The sequence below is a fragment of the Boeremia exigua genome, assembly GCF_020726555.1.
Source record: "Boeremia exigua strain MPI-SDFR-AT-0100 chromosome Unknown C7974scaffold_9, whole genome shotgun sequence".
Lineage (NCBI taxonomy): Eukaryota > Fungi > Ascomycota > Dothideomycetes > Pleosporales > Didymellaceae > Boeremia > Boeremia exigua.
Genome location: NW_025763526.1, coordinates 837,039 through 854,019, shown reverse-complemented (window position 1 = coordinate 854,019; position 16,981 = coordinate 837,039). Strand labels below are relative to the sequence as shown.

General features: G+C 51.4%; 6 protein-coding genes across 6 annotated transcripts; 3 read left to right on the top strand and 3 right to left on the bottom strand.

Annotated features, from left to right (window-relative positions):
* Position 1: 1 nt before the first annotated feature.
* On the top strand, positions 2–1,132 carry C7974DRAFT_228675 (uncharacterized protein). Its single transcript, XM_046137330.1, has one exon. The coding sequence runs from the start codon at positions 202–204 to the stop codon at positions 886–888; it is 687 nt and encodes a 228-aa protein (XP_045994707.1). The 5' UTR covers positions 2–201; the 3' UTR covers positions 889–1,132.
* On the bottom strand, positions 1,133–2,245 carry C7974DRAFT_228674 (uncharacterized protein). The gene is made up of 2 exons (XM_046137329.1): positions 2,148–2,245; positions 1,133–2,100 (listed from the first exon to the last, which is right to left on the bottom strand). Exon 2 carries the CDS (start codon positions 1,905–1,907, stop codon positions 1,377–1,379), a length of 531 nt encoding a protein of 176 aa, XP_045994706.1. The 5' UTR covers positions 1,908–2,100; positions 2,148–2,245; the 3' UTR covers positions 1,133–1,376.
* Positions 2,246–3,786: 1,541 nt separating this feature from the next.
* Positions 3,787–5,425, top strand: C7974DRAFT_435657 (Mur ligase; the record flags this gene model as incomplete). The annotated part of the gene is made up of 3 exons (XM_046145076.1): positions 3,787–3,807; positions 3,859–3,990; positions 4,043–5,425. 3 exons carry the CDS (start codon positions 3,787–3,789, stop codon positions 5,423–5,425), a joined length of 1,536 nt encoding a protein of 511 aa, XP_045994705.1.
* Positions 5,426–5,756: 331 nt separating this feature from the next.
* Positions 5,757–8,081, top strand: C7974DRAFT_228636 (ZIP zinc transporter-domain-containing protein). Its single transcript, XM_046137328.1, has 3 exons — positions 5,757–6,343; positions 6,399–6,596; positions 6,649–8,081. The coding sequence occupies exons 1-3, from the start codon at positions 6,088–6,090 to the stop codon at positions 7,866–7,868; spliced, it is 1,674 nt and encodes a 557-aa protein (XP_045994704.1). The 5' UTR covers positions 5,757–6,087; the 3' UTR covers positions 7,869–8,081.
* A 2,323-nt stretch (positions 8,082–10,404) lies between these two features.
* Positions 10,405–11,302, bottom strand: C7974DRAFT_228626 (uncharacterized protein). The gene is made up of 2 exons (XM_046137327.1): positions 11,130–11,302; positions 10,405–11,080 (listed from the first exon to the last, which is right to left on the bottom strand). The coding sequence occupies exons 1-2, from the start codon at positions 11,189–11,191 to the stop codon at positions 10,660–10,662; spliced, it is 483 nt and encodes a 160-aa protein (XP_045994703.1). The 5' UTR covers positions 11,192–11,302; the 3' UTR covers positions 10,405–10,659.
* A 3,224-nt stretch (positions 11,303–14,526) lies between these two features.
* On the bottom strand, positions 14,527–16,211 carry C7974DRAFT_435655 (Rhamnogalacturonase B, N-terminal-domain-containing protein; the record flags this gene model as incomplete). The annotated part of the gene is made up of 3 exons (XM_046145075.1): positions 14,527–15,567; positions 15,617–15,909; positions 15,959–16,211. The coding sequence occupies 3 exons, from the start codon at positions 16,209–16,211 to the stop codon at positions 14,527–14,529; spliced, it is 1,587 nt and encodes a 528-aa protein (XP_045994702.1).
* Positions 16,212–16,981: the final 770 nt, after the last annotated feature.

Genomic DNA, 16,981 nt, shown 5'->3' with positions numbered 1-16,981 from the left:
CAACTACAGCTAGTCTGCGGGATCTCCAGTACTTCTCAGAAATCGCTCCATACTATAGAATGTTGAAGGCTGCTGCAGCGATCAACAGGCGTGTTCGGTATTCGGCCTCGGCTTTCCGTGCAGCACCGCCCCCATGACATCTTACCCCAGACGAACCTCAGGCATCGCACTCCGCCCACCTCATCCCCACCATCTTCCATCATGTTCGCTCGCACACCTCTAAGAGTCCGCGCCGCGGCCAGAACCATCGCAGCGCAAGGCGCACGCACCTATACTTCCCGCGCTGCCGAGATGCCTGCTCGAACCGCACCCATCCGCACCCTCCTCCGCACCTCAATCCCGCGTGCATCCACAACAGCTGCCCAGCGCGCCTCTCCCTACCTCACATCGCAAATCCATACACAACATCAATCGCAACTGCGCTCGCGCACGCCATCCCCGGCACCACGCTACGAAGTCCGGAACCACTCGATTCTCGCCGCACCAAACCAATGGACGCGCTTCAGCACACCTACCTCCCTCTCTTCAGTGCGCACATTCACATCTACCCCAAAAATTGCTTGGCCAGCCGAGTCTTCCCCTGACGTCTCGCCTGAGCACCATAAGGCCATTGAGGATCACATCGAGACGATCACAGACATGTTCGGCACCGCGAAAGATGAGTTCGAAATTGCGTCCGAGGAAACGGACAAGAATACCACGTATGCGCAAGATGACCGCGATGCAGCGCGCGAGGAGTTGGACAAGCTGCTAGAATACTATGGTAGGGTCGTGAGCGAGGCGGAGGAGGTAATTGGGCAGGAAGTGAAAAGGAGGGTGGGGCACCGCATTAGAGAGCTGAAAGCGGGCGTGGAAGCGTTAGAGGAGAGGGCAATGGAGCATGATTAGGCGTTGACGTTCATATCGTTTGGGTGCAGAGCTCTTACGTAGAGCGTTGCGAAGACGAGTCCAGGGCATGGCAGGCGTTCTAGAGTGCTTTGCAAGACCTCGACTCTTTCGTATGGAGGCTGAGCGTATTGCTCATGTGTATCGGTATAACACTTGTAATCATACGGCTGAGTGCTTACGCGTTTATATTTTTCTGGCAGGAACAGTAGCATAAATACCAGGGAGGGCACATGTCATAGTCTGAGCACTGTACGATCGTAGCCGAGGGCTGCGGAACGGAAGTTAGCATGTGCATTACTCATTCAGCTTTCGTCTTTTGACGCTTTCATTCCTCACTTCCCTGACAAGGGTAAGGATCCAGCACGAAAAACGGGAAGACGTATGAGTAACAAAGCCATGTCATAATTGTAGGCAGCTGAAGGTAGAAATTTGACTACGGGTATACACGAAATGGAAAACACAGGCTATCAAACCCAAACTCCGAAAACCTAGTAGTACATATCTTTCTTCAATCCAATCAGCCCCTCGCTAAACCCATCCTTCTCCATGGCTTGCAGCTCTTTCAGATATGCCTTCCTCTCCAGACTACCAACGCCACCTGCAAGCCGATCTGCTGGAAGTGCTTTCAAGCTCAGATCTGGGTTTGCTTGCGCCTGAGGCGCAACGGTGCCTGAGATACCGACGCCGACACCACATTTAAAGGACATGTACTTCGGTAGATCGCTGGAGGCCCCAGGAAATCTCAGAGTGCGGACGGAGTCGGTGCAGTCGAATTTTCTGTACAGTGTGCAGTAGCCGCCCGGGTCGGGCCCTATCGATTTTGCGGTCGCGATGCGACAATTGGTGGTCGGAAGTGACCAGCCACAGTCTCCCGAGAAGTTCTCGCCGGTGCAGGTGTAGACAGCTCCGGGAAGACCGCGTCGTTGCAAATTTGGGAGAGCATGACTGGGTGCAAGGATGGCGTGAAACAAGACGATGAGATAGAGTGCGGCTGCGTTAGAGATTGAGAGACCGAACATTGCAGTGTCGATGTGCGATTAGAGATTATGGTGTGTATGTCGTGGAATCGTTTCTTGGCTGCGTCCCAGCTAATTGTGAAGAAGATATATCTTTATATTTGACCCTTTACGGGTACCAAGAGCTGTAGCTGTGGAGCTGTGGATGGTTCCTTTGTGCAATGTGATTGCGATCCTTGGAGTGACAAAGGGAACCCTGCGACAAATTAATACAGTTCGGGGTCAATTAATTTTCGCACGCACTTCTGTCCTATTTGCGTCTCTCGAGGACAAAGATCTGCGCTGCTATCTTTGTCTCGCCTTGGTAGCATCTGCGGTAGATGTGTAGAATTGGCGACCAGCTCCATTGTGAAGATGGCGCCGCAGACGCTCAATGGCGGCGCGGCATGAGAAATGAACAAAGACGAAATTGGGACCGGGATGAGGGCGCGAAAGGAAGCAGAAGATTGGGATACGAAGGGGATCATATGAGTGGTGTTGGTGCGGGCCGATGCGGGTGGTGCAGGGATAGGACGATGTGTGAAACATGGGTCGTGAAATGATGCGACTGATAAAGTCGCAGTCACCAGTTCAACTCTGCGACACCCCGTGACTTTGATTGCTAGGCACTGCGATTGCCCAGCTGCTGCCATATGCTCCCTGCCGCCAAGCTGTCGCTATGGTCCAAATTACCCACCCATGCCTGTCAGACATGGCAGGGAGCATCAATTATGATCGTCAGGTACGCTTCGCCAGATCGACTGTCCGTGCTTCAAATGCAGGTCGTCAAGAGACCGCGTCATTTTGCCCACAGCAGTCATCAGTCGAATGTAAAGGTACCGGGAAGCTGTGTTGCATGTCCGCCTAGCATAGTCTCTTGTGTTCCGGCGAACTGTTGCAGATTCAAGTGCAATTGATGTATTGTTGTTAGTTCGACCTTTCCGATGGCTCATCGGTTGTCGTTGACATGTATAGCCGGATCCCATCCCACCCTTCTGTGTTACGTGACAGTGTTGAGAACATAGTCTCGAATGAAGTTCTCTGCGTTCGGGACTATAGTGTGGGACACCTGTGACGGGTTAGTTCGTATTGTTTCTCTACATACGATCCAGGAAAGCCAGCCAAGCAACCGCCAGTTGCTTCTATGTGTACCCGTGTACAATAACTCAGTCTTCTGGAACAATGCGAAGTCTGGTGATCCACTCGAATGGTTCTGTGGAGGTATTGCGGACCGTGTTGCAGATTCCACGTCTTCAAACCCCAAGACGTTTTGCGCTAAATTATCCAAAGCGGTGGGGACAGGCTTGATACATGGCAGCCGATCAAACATGTTCGTAGTTGCGTAATTGGTGCACTCAAAAGCGTTGGACTTAAGAGTTGATGCATAGGCGTCGTATTATGGCTCAAGTGGTCAGAGATAGAGTATGCAAAGTGCTGCGATACGTGTCTAGGATTATCCGCATGCGAACCAAGAACACGACTGGGTACGGAAGTGCCCACTGTGGAATAGCAGCTGGCCTGAAGAGGATGCCGGACCGTCGGTTTCGCGACTGGCGAATTCAAGAGGAATGTGGAGGTTCGCCCACGTCCATGAGATATCCGGAGAGCAGTGAGCAGAGAGACATCATACGTCCAACGGCCTATGCTGCCTTCGATAATGAACAGTAAATACTCGACGTCAAGAGGTGTTGGGCAACGGAACAACTGCCTGGTTGAGGAATATGGGAACGCGTTCTGAGTTGGTCTGTGCGAGCGCGTCATCCGCTTATCCACGGGAGTGCAAATAAAAGTACTCCAGTCTTTCTCCACGAATCACTGGGATGACCTCATGCTTGTAGCACGGAGTCGCATTGCCAGCTGGCGCACCGCTTCAATTGCTCGAAGATTCTACAGCGCACCAAGCATGGAGAAGCGCGACTATGCAGTGAGCGAATGGTTCAGTGTGTGTTGAGAACTTGCGACTGACAGTTTGCAGGCCGCTGTTGCGGCGCTGAACACGCTACAATCCAACTTTGCGATAGTTGACGCCATTCGCAAGTCTGGAAGAGGCATGAATAAGGATGCTATACCAGAGATGATTGAGTGGTGCCGTAAGATCGGATACAAGGTGTGCGGCTCCCAGCATGTTCCACTTTGGTCTCGACTGACATTGTATGCAGCCTTCAGATTTCAACAAGCTGAGACCTATACACATTGCTGGAACTAAAGGCAAAGGCTCTACGAGCGCGTTCATCTCCTCGATTCTGTCGCAGTATACCTCCAAGAGTGATGCACAATCCCAACCGTCCAAAATCGGCCTATACACCTCTCCGCATCTACGTTTTGTTCGCGAACGCATACAGATCGACAACAAACCGATGTCGGAGGAAAAGTTTGCAACATACTTTTTTGAGGTCTGGGATAGATTGGAAGCAGCAGCAAAGGCAGAATATGCCCCCGATGATGTGCCCACGAAGCCTGTATACTTCAGATATTTGACACTTATGGCACTGCACGCTTACATCCACGAGGGTGTTGACTCCGCGGTCATAGAGTGTGGGATTGGTGGCGAGCACGACAGCACCAATATTCTGACAAAACCAACAGTCACGGCGGTGACCAGCTTAGGTATAGATCACACCGCCATGCTCGGATCCACACTGCCTGAGATAGCGTGGCACAAAGCAGGAATTTTCAAACAAGGAAGTGTTGCATTTACAGCACCGCAAAAAGATGAAGCTATCACGGTCTTGCAGCAGAGAGCTGCGGAGAGGAGCACCGATCTTCACATAATCGACATCCATCCGTCCTTGGCCAATGGTAGCGTCAAACTTGGCCTATCTGCAGATTTCCAAAAGATCAATGCTTCTGTAGCAATCGCTGCAGCTGCAGCACATTTACGTGCCTTAGGTCACACCGCAATTCCGGATCCTACAACGACAGCGCATATTGAACTTCCTGCACAATTTATAGCGGGGCTAGAGCAGATTCGTTGGTCAGGGCGTTGCGAAGTCCGTCGTGAGAACAACGTAGCATGGCACATCGATGGCGCCCATACACTGGAAAGTATTGAGGTCACAGGACGCTGGTTTGCTGAGCAGATTGCATCTGTGACTAAATCAGCAGCGTCATCATCGAAGGTGCCTCGGGTGCTGATATTCAACCAGCAAACTCGAGACGCGAGCGCGCTTGCTGAAGCACTCTACACAGCCCTACAGAGTGGTATTACATCGGGTTCAACATCCCCTTTCACACATGTCATCTTCACAACGAACCAGACCTTTAGCGATGGTTACAGGCCCGATCTGGTCTCTATTAATACTGACAACCAGGAGGTGGACGCCCTTGCCGTACAAAAAGCGTTAGCCAACACCTGGTCGAAGATCGACAGCACTGCAGAAGTGCGTGTATTGAAGACTATCGAGGAAGGTGTCAGCGCCGCGCGAGTAATCGCACGTGAATGGGCAAATGGCACCGATGCAGAAGTCATGGTTCTGGTCACAGGCAGCCTCCATCTGGTTGGAGGTGCCCTTGAAGTCCTGGAATCTGGGAGGACAAATTGATAGTGATACCCTTAGACTGATGATACATATGTGTTTCAACACACACTACACTTTCATCCCCAGTCGGTCCTGCAAGGTACATTGGTCGTATGGGCCGCGATAATTACTATGAATGCCAAGACCCGGTGTTGGCCAGCGTGATCTTTGAGCGACATACTTCGAACGACACAACACCACGTCACAGCACACGCAAACACCTCCAGCAAGCGTGCCGCCTTGCCTGCCGATCCCCGTAGGTTTGAACCTTGATGTGCTCAATGCAGAAGCTATTTATCTTGGTCTCGGAAGAAGCCGGCGGAGATCCAGGCGACATTCGCGCTCTCGTAGACAGGAAGGTGCTCACGAGCTCAATCGTATCAAACACTGCACGATAATGCAGGCTCGCGCTATCCCCGCGGACGGAAGAGGCGCTATGGGGTAAGAGTCACCACTCAAAGGTCCTCGATCCAGTGCTGATGTTCTCGTGTCGTCGGAGTTCGTCTTGGCAACTCGGCACAGCAGTCTCTTTGGGTAATCGTCACGGATGAGCGGTAGCCGGCCTCATTGCTAGGCCACTCACATGTTCATATATAGCTCCGAGCATTTTCTCTACTTTTCCACGTAATTGTTCCCCGGATCTACAACATACACACCGCTTCGAACCCCCTGCGTACGTTGTGACCATGAATTGCCCTTCTAAAACCGACGATGACATCCTCCTGAACCCAACCTGGAATCAGAACCCGCCGCGCTTTGCAGCCGATCTTACGACATGCCAAGATTTGAATGGGATTGCGAATGCAAGGGAGCTGGGTGATGCGGATCGATTGCGCAGTGGCGCACAAGGTCTCAGACGCTGCGATGTGGACGAACATCAATTCCAAGAGAAGGAGAAGCAATCACCTGTGCTTGGGGAGGGTGTCAAGGGTCCTTATAATGGTGCCGTTGTGCCGTTCACCATGTTACGAAAACGGGAATGCTGACGTTGTCTCAGGACCTTGCACCCGAACAATCGCAATCGTAAGAAATGAATTCCAAGCTGAATTCAGCACATCTGGTTACAGGACGTCGCGGACGACATTTAAGAGTTGGGGTCGTTGGATTCTGTCTGTGTTATGCACCTCCCTGTTCATGTCTTACATGAGCAGAGACAGAGTCTCAAACATCGCACCTGCCAAGCCTGTATTTCACAGTATGCCTAGCCAAAATTATTGCATACCCTACAACCTAACTCACATACACAGGCACTCCCGTGATCCACCACTATGCCAAGAGAGATGGCTGTGCTGTAGGTGGCGCGCAGCCCGACTACAACCTTCCATTTCACGTCGGTGGCCTATTTATCATCCTCTTTGTCTCTTCGACCGCATGCGCCTTTCCGATCCTGGTAATCAAGTTCCCTCGTCTACGAATCCCCGCCTCGTTTCTCTTCAGCGCGAAGCATTTCGGAACCGGCGTCCTAATTGCCACAGCTTTCGTTCATCTTTTGCCTACAGCTTTCTTATCCCTCAGCGACCCATGCTTGTCAAGCTTCTGGACCGAAGACTATCCAGCAGCGCCTGGTGCAATCATGTTGGCTAGTATCTTCTTCGTGACAGTGATTGAGATGGTCTTCTCTCCGGGAAGACATTGCTGTGGCGGAAGTGAAGGGGTCGACGGCGTGGCTCGTGAAACAGTTCAAGAAATGGAAAACGAAATGCATACAGCGCCAGAACTTCAAGCGCAGATGAGAAGGACTCATTCTGAAGGCAGCATGCAGGAACAAGTTCGCTCAATGGGTAACCTCAGAGGCAGAGTCACTAGCATTAGCCGTACCCTCTCTCAATACCGAGCGGATAATCAAAGGCTCGATATCATCGAATCCACCGTGGAAGTAACGCAGGACGGGTCTGACAGGAAGGACAGTAATGAGAGTGCGGTCGAGGACCCGGAGATCAGTCAGCAGAATTTTCAGATGACGACTGAGCAAGCTCATAAGAAAGCTGTGTTGCAGTGCTTCCTTCTCGAAATGGGAATCTTATTTCACAGCATTTTCATCGGCATGTCACTTGCCGTAGCCATTGGCAACGACTTTGTCGTTCTGCTCATCGCTATCATCTTTCATCAAACATTCGAAGGACTCGCGCTCGGTGTCCGTATCGCCGCCATCTCCTGGCCAGCTCGTTCTCCCCAGCCATGGCTTATGGCTGTCGCGTATGGTTGCACAACACCTCTCGGTCAGGCCATCGGTATCGCTACCCACACTTTGTATAGTCCCGACTCTGAGATCGGACTCCTCGTTGTTGGCATCATGAACGCGATTTCCGCCGGGTTCCTCGTCTTTGCCTCGCTTGTAGAGCTTATGTCTGAGGACTTCCTCAGTGACGAGAGCTGGCAGGTGCTGAGGGGCAAGAAGAGAGTTGTAGCTTGCCTGTTGGTCTTCTTTGGGGCTTTCTTGATGAGCCTCGTTGGAGCGTGGGCCTAAGTGAAGGATATGGAGAGGGAAAAGGTGGAGCGGAGTGGAGAGCAGCGATTGGACGCGTGAGAGACTTCTGGTGAAGACGAGGATTATGTAAGGTGATGGAGGCAAGTGTCAAGCGAGAAATGCTATTGGTGGAGTGGATCTACAGATCATGTCTGCTCGCACATTTTACTCCATGGGTCAAGTCAGATCGCACTTCTGTGACTCGTACCGAGGTATCGAGGAACGTTTCAAATCTCATTCCCATTATCGACGGGGAAAGCCGAAAGCGGATCCGAGATTGTGAACTCGATGCCATACCCTTCGATCCTTAGGGGTTCCAAGATAGGCTAAGCAGATCAAACAACGTCGCGCGAATTTCGTCATTCATCTTTCCTATTAGAGCTCGAAGGAAGCGCCACGAATCCTTCTCAACAGCAATTTCAAACATGAGGCCACATGTCCAAGGAAGAAAAACAAATCGAAGTTTACTAAACTCCGAGACATTGGCAACCATCAGTGCCACCTCTAATCCTTCGATGCAGTCACCGCAATCCAGATCGCTCCTACGTACTGTGGGGACGGATCCGTGGCAAGGATTACATGAGCATGCCTGCGTCCCCGCGGGCGGACCCCCTGTCCGCGAGCTGCAGTCTAGATCTTCCGGCAGAGCTGCTTACTCGACGGATGAGATGACGGCTATCGAGATACTCCGATAGCAGATGTGACGGGGGCAAAGAAAATAGCAGTGATCTACACATCTGCAGGATCGTCTGTGGTTCGGCGCTAACCTCAGCATACTGGCAGGATTTAAAGTCTGTTCTTAACAGATTGGTGATATGTAGTCATTTACTGATGTCCGCGTCTTCATTGTAGTGTGGGGTTAATTGTGTGGGGGGATGTACAACTTTCAACGTAGGTGTGAGTTTTGCGATGAAATGAGGCGAACAACCAGACTTGTCGGCCTTTAAGAGACATTCGGAAAGGCTTAATATGGATGGACTGGAAGATGAAAAAGAAGATTTGCAAACTAAACTCTCCGTGACATACTTTTTGAATCACGCTATGCGAGCCAACGGTTAGCACGCAAAATACGTTGCTTTTCGAGAAGGCCCGCATGACGCATCGTCACAGTCGAATTACCTGCATATACGCAGAGACTAGGCCTTGTTTTGATCGATCCATCCCTCCGGGACGGAGACTTGCGAGTGACTGCAAGCTGGACTAAAACCCTTAATTGCTGACCATGTTTGCTTTTGCCGAGCATCATCGTCCGGCAGCATGCAACCGCGGCAAAGGATTTAGCAGTGGCACGCAGCACGTGAACAATGGACAGTACAGGGCTGATGTTTCACATGCAAGCCCGCCCAGATATCTTCTCGATTGAATATGTATGGAAGTTCTGCACGCCAAAAGGGTACAGTACAAGACACAGGGGGTCCAGAGAAGGCCTGTTAGTAGCTCTGATACACCCTGGACATCAGGCGATATGTTGTGCATCGAAAGCCCATGTCATTAGAGAAGAGTACTGGTGTGCTTTTTTGTAAGCTAAGCACGTCACAGCCCTCAGGCATCGTGGATGTATCCCGGTAAGAGACCATCGGCGTGCTGGCCTAGGGGATTGAAACCACAGGGCACATGTCACGAATGTGGTTCTCGACACATATTTGAAGTATAACAAACTTAATTTTAAATATCTGTAGGAATAAGCTAGTTGAGGGAGCAGGGTACGTAGTAGCGTGTAGCGGGGATGTGTTGGGCCATCTTGGCGATGCTCTTGCAAGGGATGTGTCGGTAGCCTCCTGCCGATCCTGCGGAAGATGGTGTTGCAGCGGTTTCTATGGGTAATTGTAAGAAGCAAGCGCATGCCATTCTTGTGGTCAGGAGCTCTCCGCTCGAGCATATGAGCACCCATCTCAGAGATATTACAGAACACTTGGTAATCGTAGAGTAATGTCGACAATGCTGAAAGCGAGCGTGGAGGCTACCTATCTTGGAAGAATGCGACATCAATGGAGATTGTAGCGTTGCTAACCTCTAGTAGAGATCGTCCTGTCGTATGATGCTGTGAAACTAAGCTGACGTTACATGAGCGACATTGTTCGTGCTGTGCTCCTAAGCTGCAGACCGCTTACCATTCTCTGCCTTGATATCCTTCTCAACCCTGCCACAAAAATATCGGGCCGATATGATAGACTAACTAGATTGTCGAAGCTTTGGCTTTGGGTCCGGTCGCGGGATGCGGTACAGGAACGTGGAGCCCAAGTAAGCGCCATGGGCCGGATCTTCGGATAGATAACAGCCATGGATAGTAGCCAAGGCCGGATGTGCCGATTTCAAACCCAGAGGAGACGTCGAATGGTAACTGGAGCATACTGATGTGCTGACAGATTTTTTGGAGAACGATGTTGTCGTTAACGATCGACGGGGTCGTGGTCGAAGAAAACACTGAAATAGTGGACGTGTAGGCAGGTGAGAATACCCATTCCGGAACTGAGACGTTTCGTATTCACGGCTCCTACTTCATCATCCCTTCCAGTCGTGTGCAGTCTCTGAGCCTGAAACGGTTCAGCCTGACACTTAACAATTCTCAAAAATGACTAGCGTTGCTTGAAGGCGGCAGTAGTCGATGTATGCACTAAGCATAGTGGTAGTTGTGGTGGTTAACGAGCGTCGGTGTCATGGTAGAGTGGTCGTGTCAAGGATGAGAGTCTCCTGCAGCCTGGCCTCAGTCTACTCGAATTGTCGCAGGTACCATGAAGCGTAGAGAATGCAAGACAGTAGGCCAAACTTGGTTGGCCGATCTTGAACCGCCTCATAGTAATGGAGTTTCGCGTTCGACCTTGATTCTACCATAGGAGGCATGATCTTCGACTGTCCCTTGTTGGTGCATGCGTGGGTACTCAGCAAGACGGCCTTCGAGCATCTGAAATGTCTCTGCGTACGCCCTGGACGGTACCGACTCAGGTTCGACGAACAGTGATGCTGCATCGATATTAATTGGCCTGATCGTCGATCGATTTTTCGCATCTTCAACAAAGAAGTTGCTGCCTTTCACCATATCCATGGAGTCTGTTCGGTGTGAGTTGTCGCTTGCAAATCGTTCGGCCAGGATCTTGCGCAGCACTCGTTCAACTTGTTCGTCACTAGGACCACGAGCCTGCCGTTCTTCCAGATACGAGATGCGTTGATGTAGAGCAAGAAAGGCATCTTCGGTCCTCTGCAAGAACTCGTAACTGGATGCAATCAGAGTTTGTCAAATACAATATGGCCCGTGAGACCTACTACCATCCTGCAATCTTTTCGAAAGATTGGTTGATCTTCTGCAGTTGGAATGTCCAGGACATTCTGGGGGGGTATACTGAGCAAATATACAGAAGAGGAAGGAGCGTTCGTTACGCCGGGTTTTCTCAAAATTCCGAAGACGCTGCTTCCACTAGGACTTGAGATGAAGGTGAAGGCTGGAGCTCAGAAGCCTGAGCTGAGACGATTGTATGTACACGGAAGCGGAGCGTCATCCTCGTGCGGGACCCCGGTGGCCCCAGCTTTCAACACTTCATCTGTGCAACTTAGTGGACTGAGCGTCCCAGGTTGCGTTGGAAGGCGGTAAGGCCCGAGCTACTGGGAAGATGGCCAAATACAATTGCCATGTAAAGGCGCCAATCAGCACGGGGCAGGGACCCAGGGATGAGTCTGACAAGGAGTGGTGCACGCAATTGCGTAGGAGCCCACGAGCCCCGGTTGTGGCAAGGCGTCGGTTTTCGTGGCTGCCAAACAGTGTCCGTAAACTGAAGATCACAATGCACCTGACCAGGGGCAATATGCATGCAGCCACAAGGAGCGTAGAAGGTCGGGATATTCCCGCCTGCAAAGCCTGTCAGTAGCAGCAGTCAGGAGCTATGGCAGATCCTTCTATCGCCCAGCTGTTGCGGCGTTGCATAACAGCGACCCTGGCCCTAGCCACCAAAGACTGTGGCAGGGCACCGTACTTGCCTGTGCGCAATGACAAGCAGCTAAAGGCGAACGCCGGAAGGACACAGCCCTGGACAGGCGCTGCAGAGGAGCGAACGAGCTCAGATTAGGCGGGTCGGTTGCCGCATCCCCTGGCGACATTAGTTGCATGCAACGCATGGGGAGAGAGGCCGATTCCGATGCGACTAAGAAGATGCAAAGGCTGTGGTCCATGTGGGTAGCATTGCTTGGCACACTTACTTTAGTCGGCAAGCGCTAGACAGCAACCCCCGCGCCAGGCTCCATTTCCAACCGCACCTACGCCTGCACTTCCTTGCCTCTACAATTATCAATCACTTGTGTCGCTTTCGCTTTACACGGATGCTGGATCTCGATGAGTGTGACTGAGCGGCCATCGGCCTGGGCCTGTCAGTCCAGTCTTGCATCAGCCGCATCGCCACACGCCCTGGAGTTGCCTGGGTCATCGGTGAACTGACACGTCAGGACTTGGTCGCAGAACACCTGTTCGGGCCTGACCATGCAAATGCACAACCATCTACATTCCAGGCATAATTTCGAAATCAAGGCTGTGGCGACCGACTCGGCACAAGGCACCTATCACAGGGAATAACACATAGTCTCAAAGCAATGTTTGCAGATTTACAATCTAGCTGCAGCCGCGCTAGTGATCATTCACCGCCTGTACCATTGTATGAGGACTTCGGCGCTACTGGCGAACGTCCGGGATGATACCCTGCATATCCGCATAGCCATTCTGCCACGACACCACTGAGTTGTCGCACGCTTATATTGTCTCGTCTGTGCCTTGTTCCTTCCGATCTTGTGGCCCCTCGACCGCAGTATCGCCTTCGTATTACACCACGTGTCGGTGAGCGAATACAAACCTTCTTTAGATACACCCGTCTGAATTATTACTGGCGGCCCGATCAGCTGAGCCATTGGGCCTGTTCATTTGAGCAGGGTCGAAGGGCAATCCTGCGAGACCGTCAGCTGCTGTTGGGCGTGATATACAATCAGGTGGTCTGATCCTCAAATAATCCTGCTTTACTGAGACGTCAGTCAGGTCGCTCGCAGCAACAATACCGATTGACATATTTTGTCACAAGCTTACAACTTTTCCCACACGAACTGAAGTGGATGAAGGCTGCACCCTGAGAATTCACTGGTAGTCTCACTAGGTCGATCCTAAAGCTGGGGTCCCGCACACTGCAGCATTCGACCTGTCGGCCTTTTGTATTTGACTAGGCACAATCTCTATCACAGAGGTGCAGCTCGAAAGTCCCCTTCAAGACGAGGCACCAAACTCTGATGCACCGTCGCCGCTCAGTGACGGTCACCAAGTGGTCACAACAGAGCGATTATTGGATGCTTGTTGTATACGACGCCAGTCGCTTCTACTTCTGCAGCTGAAGTCAGAAGCCTGCCAAAGGAGGTACAACATGCCATCGCACTACCCTTGCTCACGTAAATTTTGTACTTCTTAACGATGGTCACCAGGGACCGTCCAGCCAAGGTAAGACCACTTGCGCCCCACGCTATGTCATGACTGCCTGTTGTAAGATACTTGTAGACGAGTAGGGTTTCACTCTAGGGTACCAAAGCAATCGCGAAGCAAAGGAAGAGGCAAATGTCGATCAACAGGCAGCGTCTGCTACTCCTTTCGAAGGCTCCTTGCTCAGCTTGCCAGGTACTACATGCCATGCCAGTGAGTTCAATCAATCCTATACAACCGCCCCTGAACCCACTTTAAGGACATGCATTTCCTAGAACTTCACAAAAAAAGTCTTATTGGATGCCATCCTTGAATTTTCCATTTTTTTTCCATCGAGCAGGGTTCGGGGACGGAACTCGTATTCTAAGGAGTATACCCATGCGCAGTTCCTTTGGCCACGCCATATCGATCGCCGATCCGTTGCACCCAGTCGGAGAGCGGACGGCAGATACGCACCGTGCCAATAGTATTTTTCATGTCGTACACACGCGGCGATCTCGATGTCGACACCATAGACCCTGTTCCCGCCCATTATCAGCCGTGATGTGCAGTGCCGCGCACGCCCAGCAGCACTGCTGTACTTACGCGCACCGGCGTTCATATACCCTTAAGTACCTACTGCAGCAATGTCATAGCCATATTCGATCTGCCTCTTGCGACCTTCTGTAGCAATACCCAACATTTGTTGTTAAGATTCACGCTGAGCATGTGGTTACAGAGACTCATATGCGCCCGTCGACATTGTGGTATGTACAGCTACCGTTGCTGATCATGCGTCCTAGCACTTAAAATCCGCCCCCTGCAGAATTTAAGCTGGTTCGACAATAGCTGCTGCATGATGCCCGCAGTCATGTCGGCATGGGCCGGAATGTGCCTACAGTAGTACCCACGGGGCTTGCGAAAGACGGTGTGTTCCACAATGCACGATGTCTGAAAGCGGCTATGCAACGGTTCTTCTGCCTAATCTTTCACGGCGGCTGGCTCACCGATCAAAGTGTCGGCCATGCTAGATCCCTCCAATCAACACATCATCGGCACATGGGATGCTAAGGTATACTACTCTCGGGAAAGCCAGCATGACAGTTCCATCGCGAGCCGAGAAATGTATTTGTAAGATGTCTGAAAGTATGTACAAGCAAGAATATTGGGAATGATATGTACGGAAAGAATCAAGTGCTCACGTCCCCAAGCACAACGCTACCATGCACTTCCAAGACACTATTGGAAAAGTTCTATCGCATCGAGAATAACGTTCGGCGCAAGGAAGCCGTCACCCGTGCTGCCGCTAACGCAGGTGATGGTAACAGTGTTCGTTCCACTGGTCAGAGTTCCGGACGGGATGCTGAAGTTATAAACCTCGCCAAAGCCCCGGTACGCACCACGAGTCAGGCCTCTGGAGTCAATCTTAGTTGGTGCTGCCGGAGTGGTCGCAGTCCAAGAGTTCACCACAACACCAGGACGACAGCTTGCGAACGAAAGTGTGGTTCCAACGCGAAGTGTTGAGCCGGTGGCGCCGGTAAACTTGATGGTCAACTGATTTGTGCCTTTGACCAGGGCCATGGGTACATTTCCGAGACTGGAAGAACCAACGGTGTAGGTCAGAGAGCCCCAGGATTCCATGCGGGAGTCGGAAGGGTGCATACGTAGTTGATTCGCGGCATTTCTGAAACCCTTGGGTGTGCCATCCCAGTCACCAATTCGCCAGACAGATGTCTTAGTTTCGGTGTCGGCAGCGATATTGGCGGTAGTGGCGGAGCCGGCCTTGACAGTAACGCTGGTGGCCTTGACCTTAAATTCACCTTGGTATAGCACCTGTGTGTATGTTCCAGGCTTCATCGAAGGTGAGGTGAACTTGCCGGCGCTGTCGGCGTAAACCCAGTATTGCGCAGCGTCGTTGTACCAGTGCAAGACCTTTTGGAAGCTAGAGCCAACTCCAGTCGCGGTACCGGTAACCGTTCCACGACCAGAGGCAGCAACGTACCCGGTAATGGAGAGGTCTTTGAAAAAAGAAGTGTCGAGCGATGAGCCACCCGCTGGGATGCCACTACGAGAGAAGGCCATAGCGTAAGGACCGTGAAGACCCATGCGGAACTTCTCGGTCTGTACATGACCCGAGTTCATGTAGAAGTACAGGTTTGTGGAATCACCAGCATTATTTGAGTTGATATCACGGAAGAAGGGACCACCGGATGAGCTCTCGTACGACTGAGAGTTGAGCAGCATACAGACGTGAACGTCTTCTCCACGGTACACGCATTGCTGGAATAGTCAGTACTCGTACCAGTATACGGAAGTTGAATAAACATACTCTGTTATCATCAATGAAGCGCTCACTGGAGTAGAACTTTGATCGTGTTTGACCACCTACGACAAACACGTCTGAACCCTCGACAGTTGAACTGGAGCCAGCAGTTGTAGATACAACACCGAAGGGGTACTCGGAAGGCAATGTCGAAGGGTTGAGACGAGCGATGAAGCGTAGTTCTCCAATATCTGGTTCAGCAGTGGTGTAGGTGGCCATGTAGATGGTTGGGTCGGCCGACTTGACCACATAGTAATGGGTCAAAGTGGAGGTCGTGCAAGTGATCTTTGCAACAGAGCCTAGCAAATCGGTGAGTAACATCTTACAAATAAGAGTAAGCAAACTTACCAATGATGGCAGATGAAACTGTGGCCGAACCAAGGCCAGAAGAAATATGTGATCCCTTTGAAGCATACTGGAATTCCTCGCCACGGTACTTGATCGAGGTGATATCGCAGTTTGCGCCATTTACTGTGAAAACCAAAGCATTGCTCGAGCCAGCATCGACGACGAAGTTGCTTCCAGACTTGGTAACACCGAAGGCGGCCAGCACCGAGGAAGAAAGAGTGGCCGTAGCCAGCAAGCCGGATTTGAGAAGCATGACGGACACAAGAATGGAGTAAAGTTCAAGATGTAAGCCTTGGAACAGCCACAAGAAGGCTTGTCAAGACTAAATACCAGACGGCGATGCATCTTCTCAGCGTTACATATACTGCTGCACGGCAATTCACCGCCACAGAGTCAGGGAGCCTGTAGTGTTCTCTCGGCGCCAATTCTTCCACAACCCTCTTAATTTCCACTACTTGCAAGGCCTCACAGCCATGCTCACTGACTCTCCCATATACTTATACGAGTTGATCAGAAAGACAGGGTCACGCGTAACAGATTAAGCCTTCACCGCCCAAAGCTTACATCGCGTTCTCGATTGTCGTTCGTCCGTTCCTGGTTCTCCGCATTCCTCGCTGCATGATGGCCCGAGGAGCAATTTGTGTTGCAATATAGCGTCTTATTGACATGGGCGTGGTGATTGAAACAACTTCGGCAGAACGCGTCGATTTGGCCACACAAGCCGAGGTGAAACGGGACGCTGAGTGGTCACATTAGTCCAACTGCCGCGCCCACGCGGTATAAGCACTTTGGACGTCTTGGCGACTCTGTTTCAGGTAAGAGATGTGGCTCTGTTGCTCCGCACACTTGTGGGGCTGATTGCAACATCGAAGTACAGATGTAGGAGTACACAATTGTTTCAAACCGAGCAGAAGCGGAGTCAAAAACTCAAAGACAGTAACATGCAAGAAGAAAGGGCCCGCTGACAAGGTGGTACGCTATTGTATTGAGATTGACGAGGGGTGGAAAATTAGTCGATCTTAG

Coding starts and splice junctions, on each gene's coding strand:
- C7974DRAFT_228626 (XM_046137327.1), bottom strand. CDS start 11,191: ATGTCCTGGACATTCCAACTGCAGAAGATCAACCAATCTTTCGAAAAG. Junction 11,081..11,129: donor GAAAAGATTGCAGGATGGTA/GTAGGTCTCACG, acceptor GATTGCATCCAG/TTACGAGTTCTTGCAGAGGA.
- C7974DRAFT_228674 (XM_046137329.1), bottom strand. CDS start 1,907: ATGTTCGGTCTCTCAATCTCTAACGCAGCCGCACTCTATCTCATCGTC.
- C7974DRAFT_228636 (XM_046137328.1), top strand. CDS start 6,088: ATGAATTGCCCTTCTAAAACCGACGATGACATCCTCCTGAACCCAACC. Junction 6,344..6,398: donor TGTCAAGGGTCCTTATAATG/GTGCCGTTGTGC, acceptor ACGTTGTCTCAG/GACCTTGCACCCGAACAATC. Junction 6,597..6,648: donor TGCCAAGCCTGTATTTCACA/GTATGCCTAGCC, acceptor TCACATACACAG/GCACTCCCGTGATCCACCAC.
- C7974DRAFT_228675 (XM_046137330.1), top strand. CDS start 202: ATGTTCGCTCGCACACCTCTAAGAGTCCGCGCCGCGGCCAGAACCATC.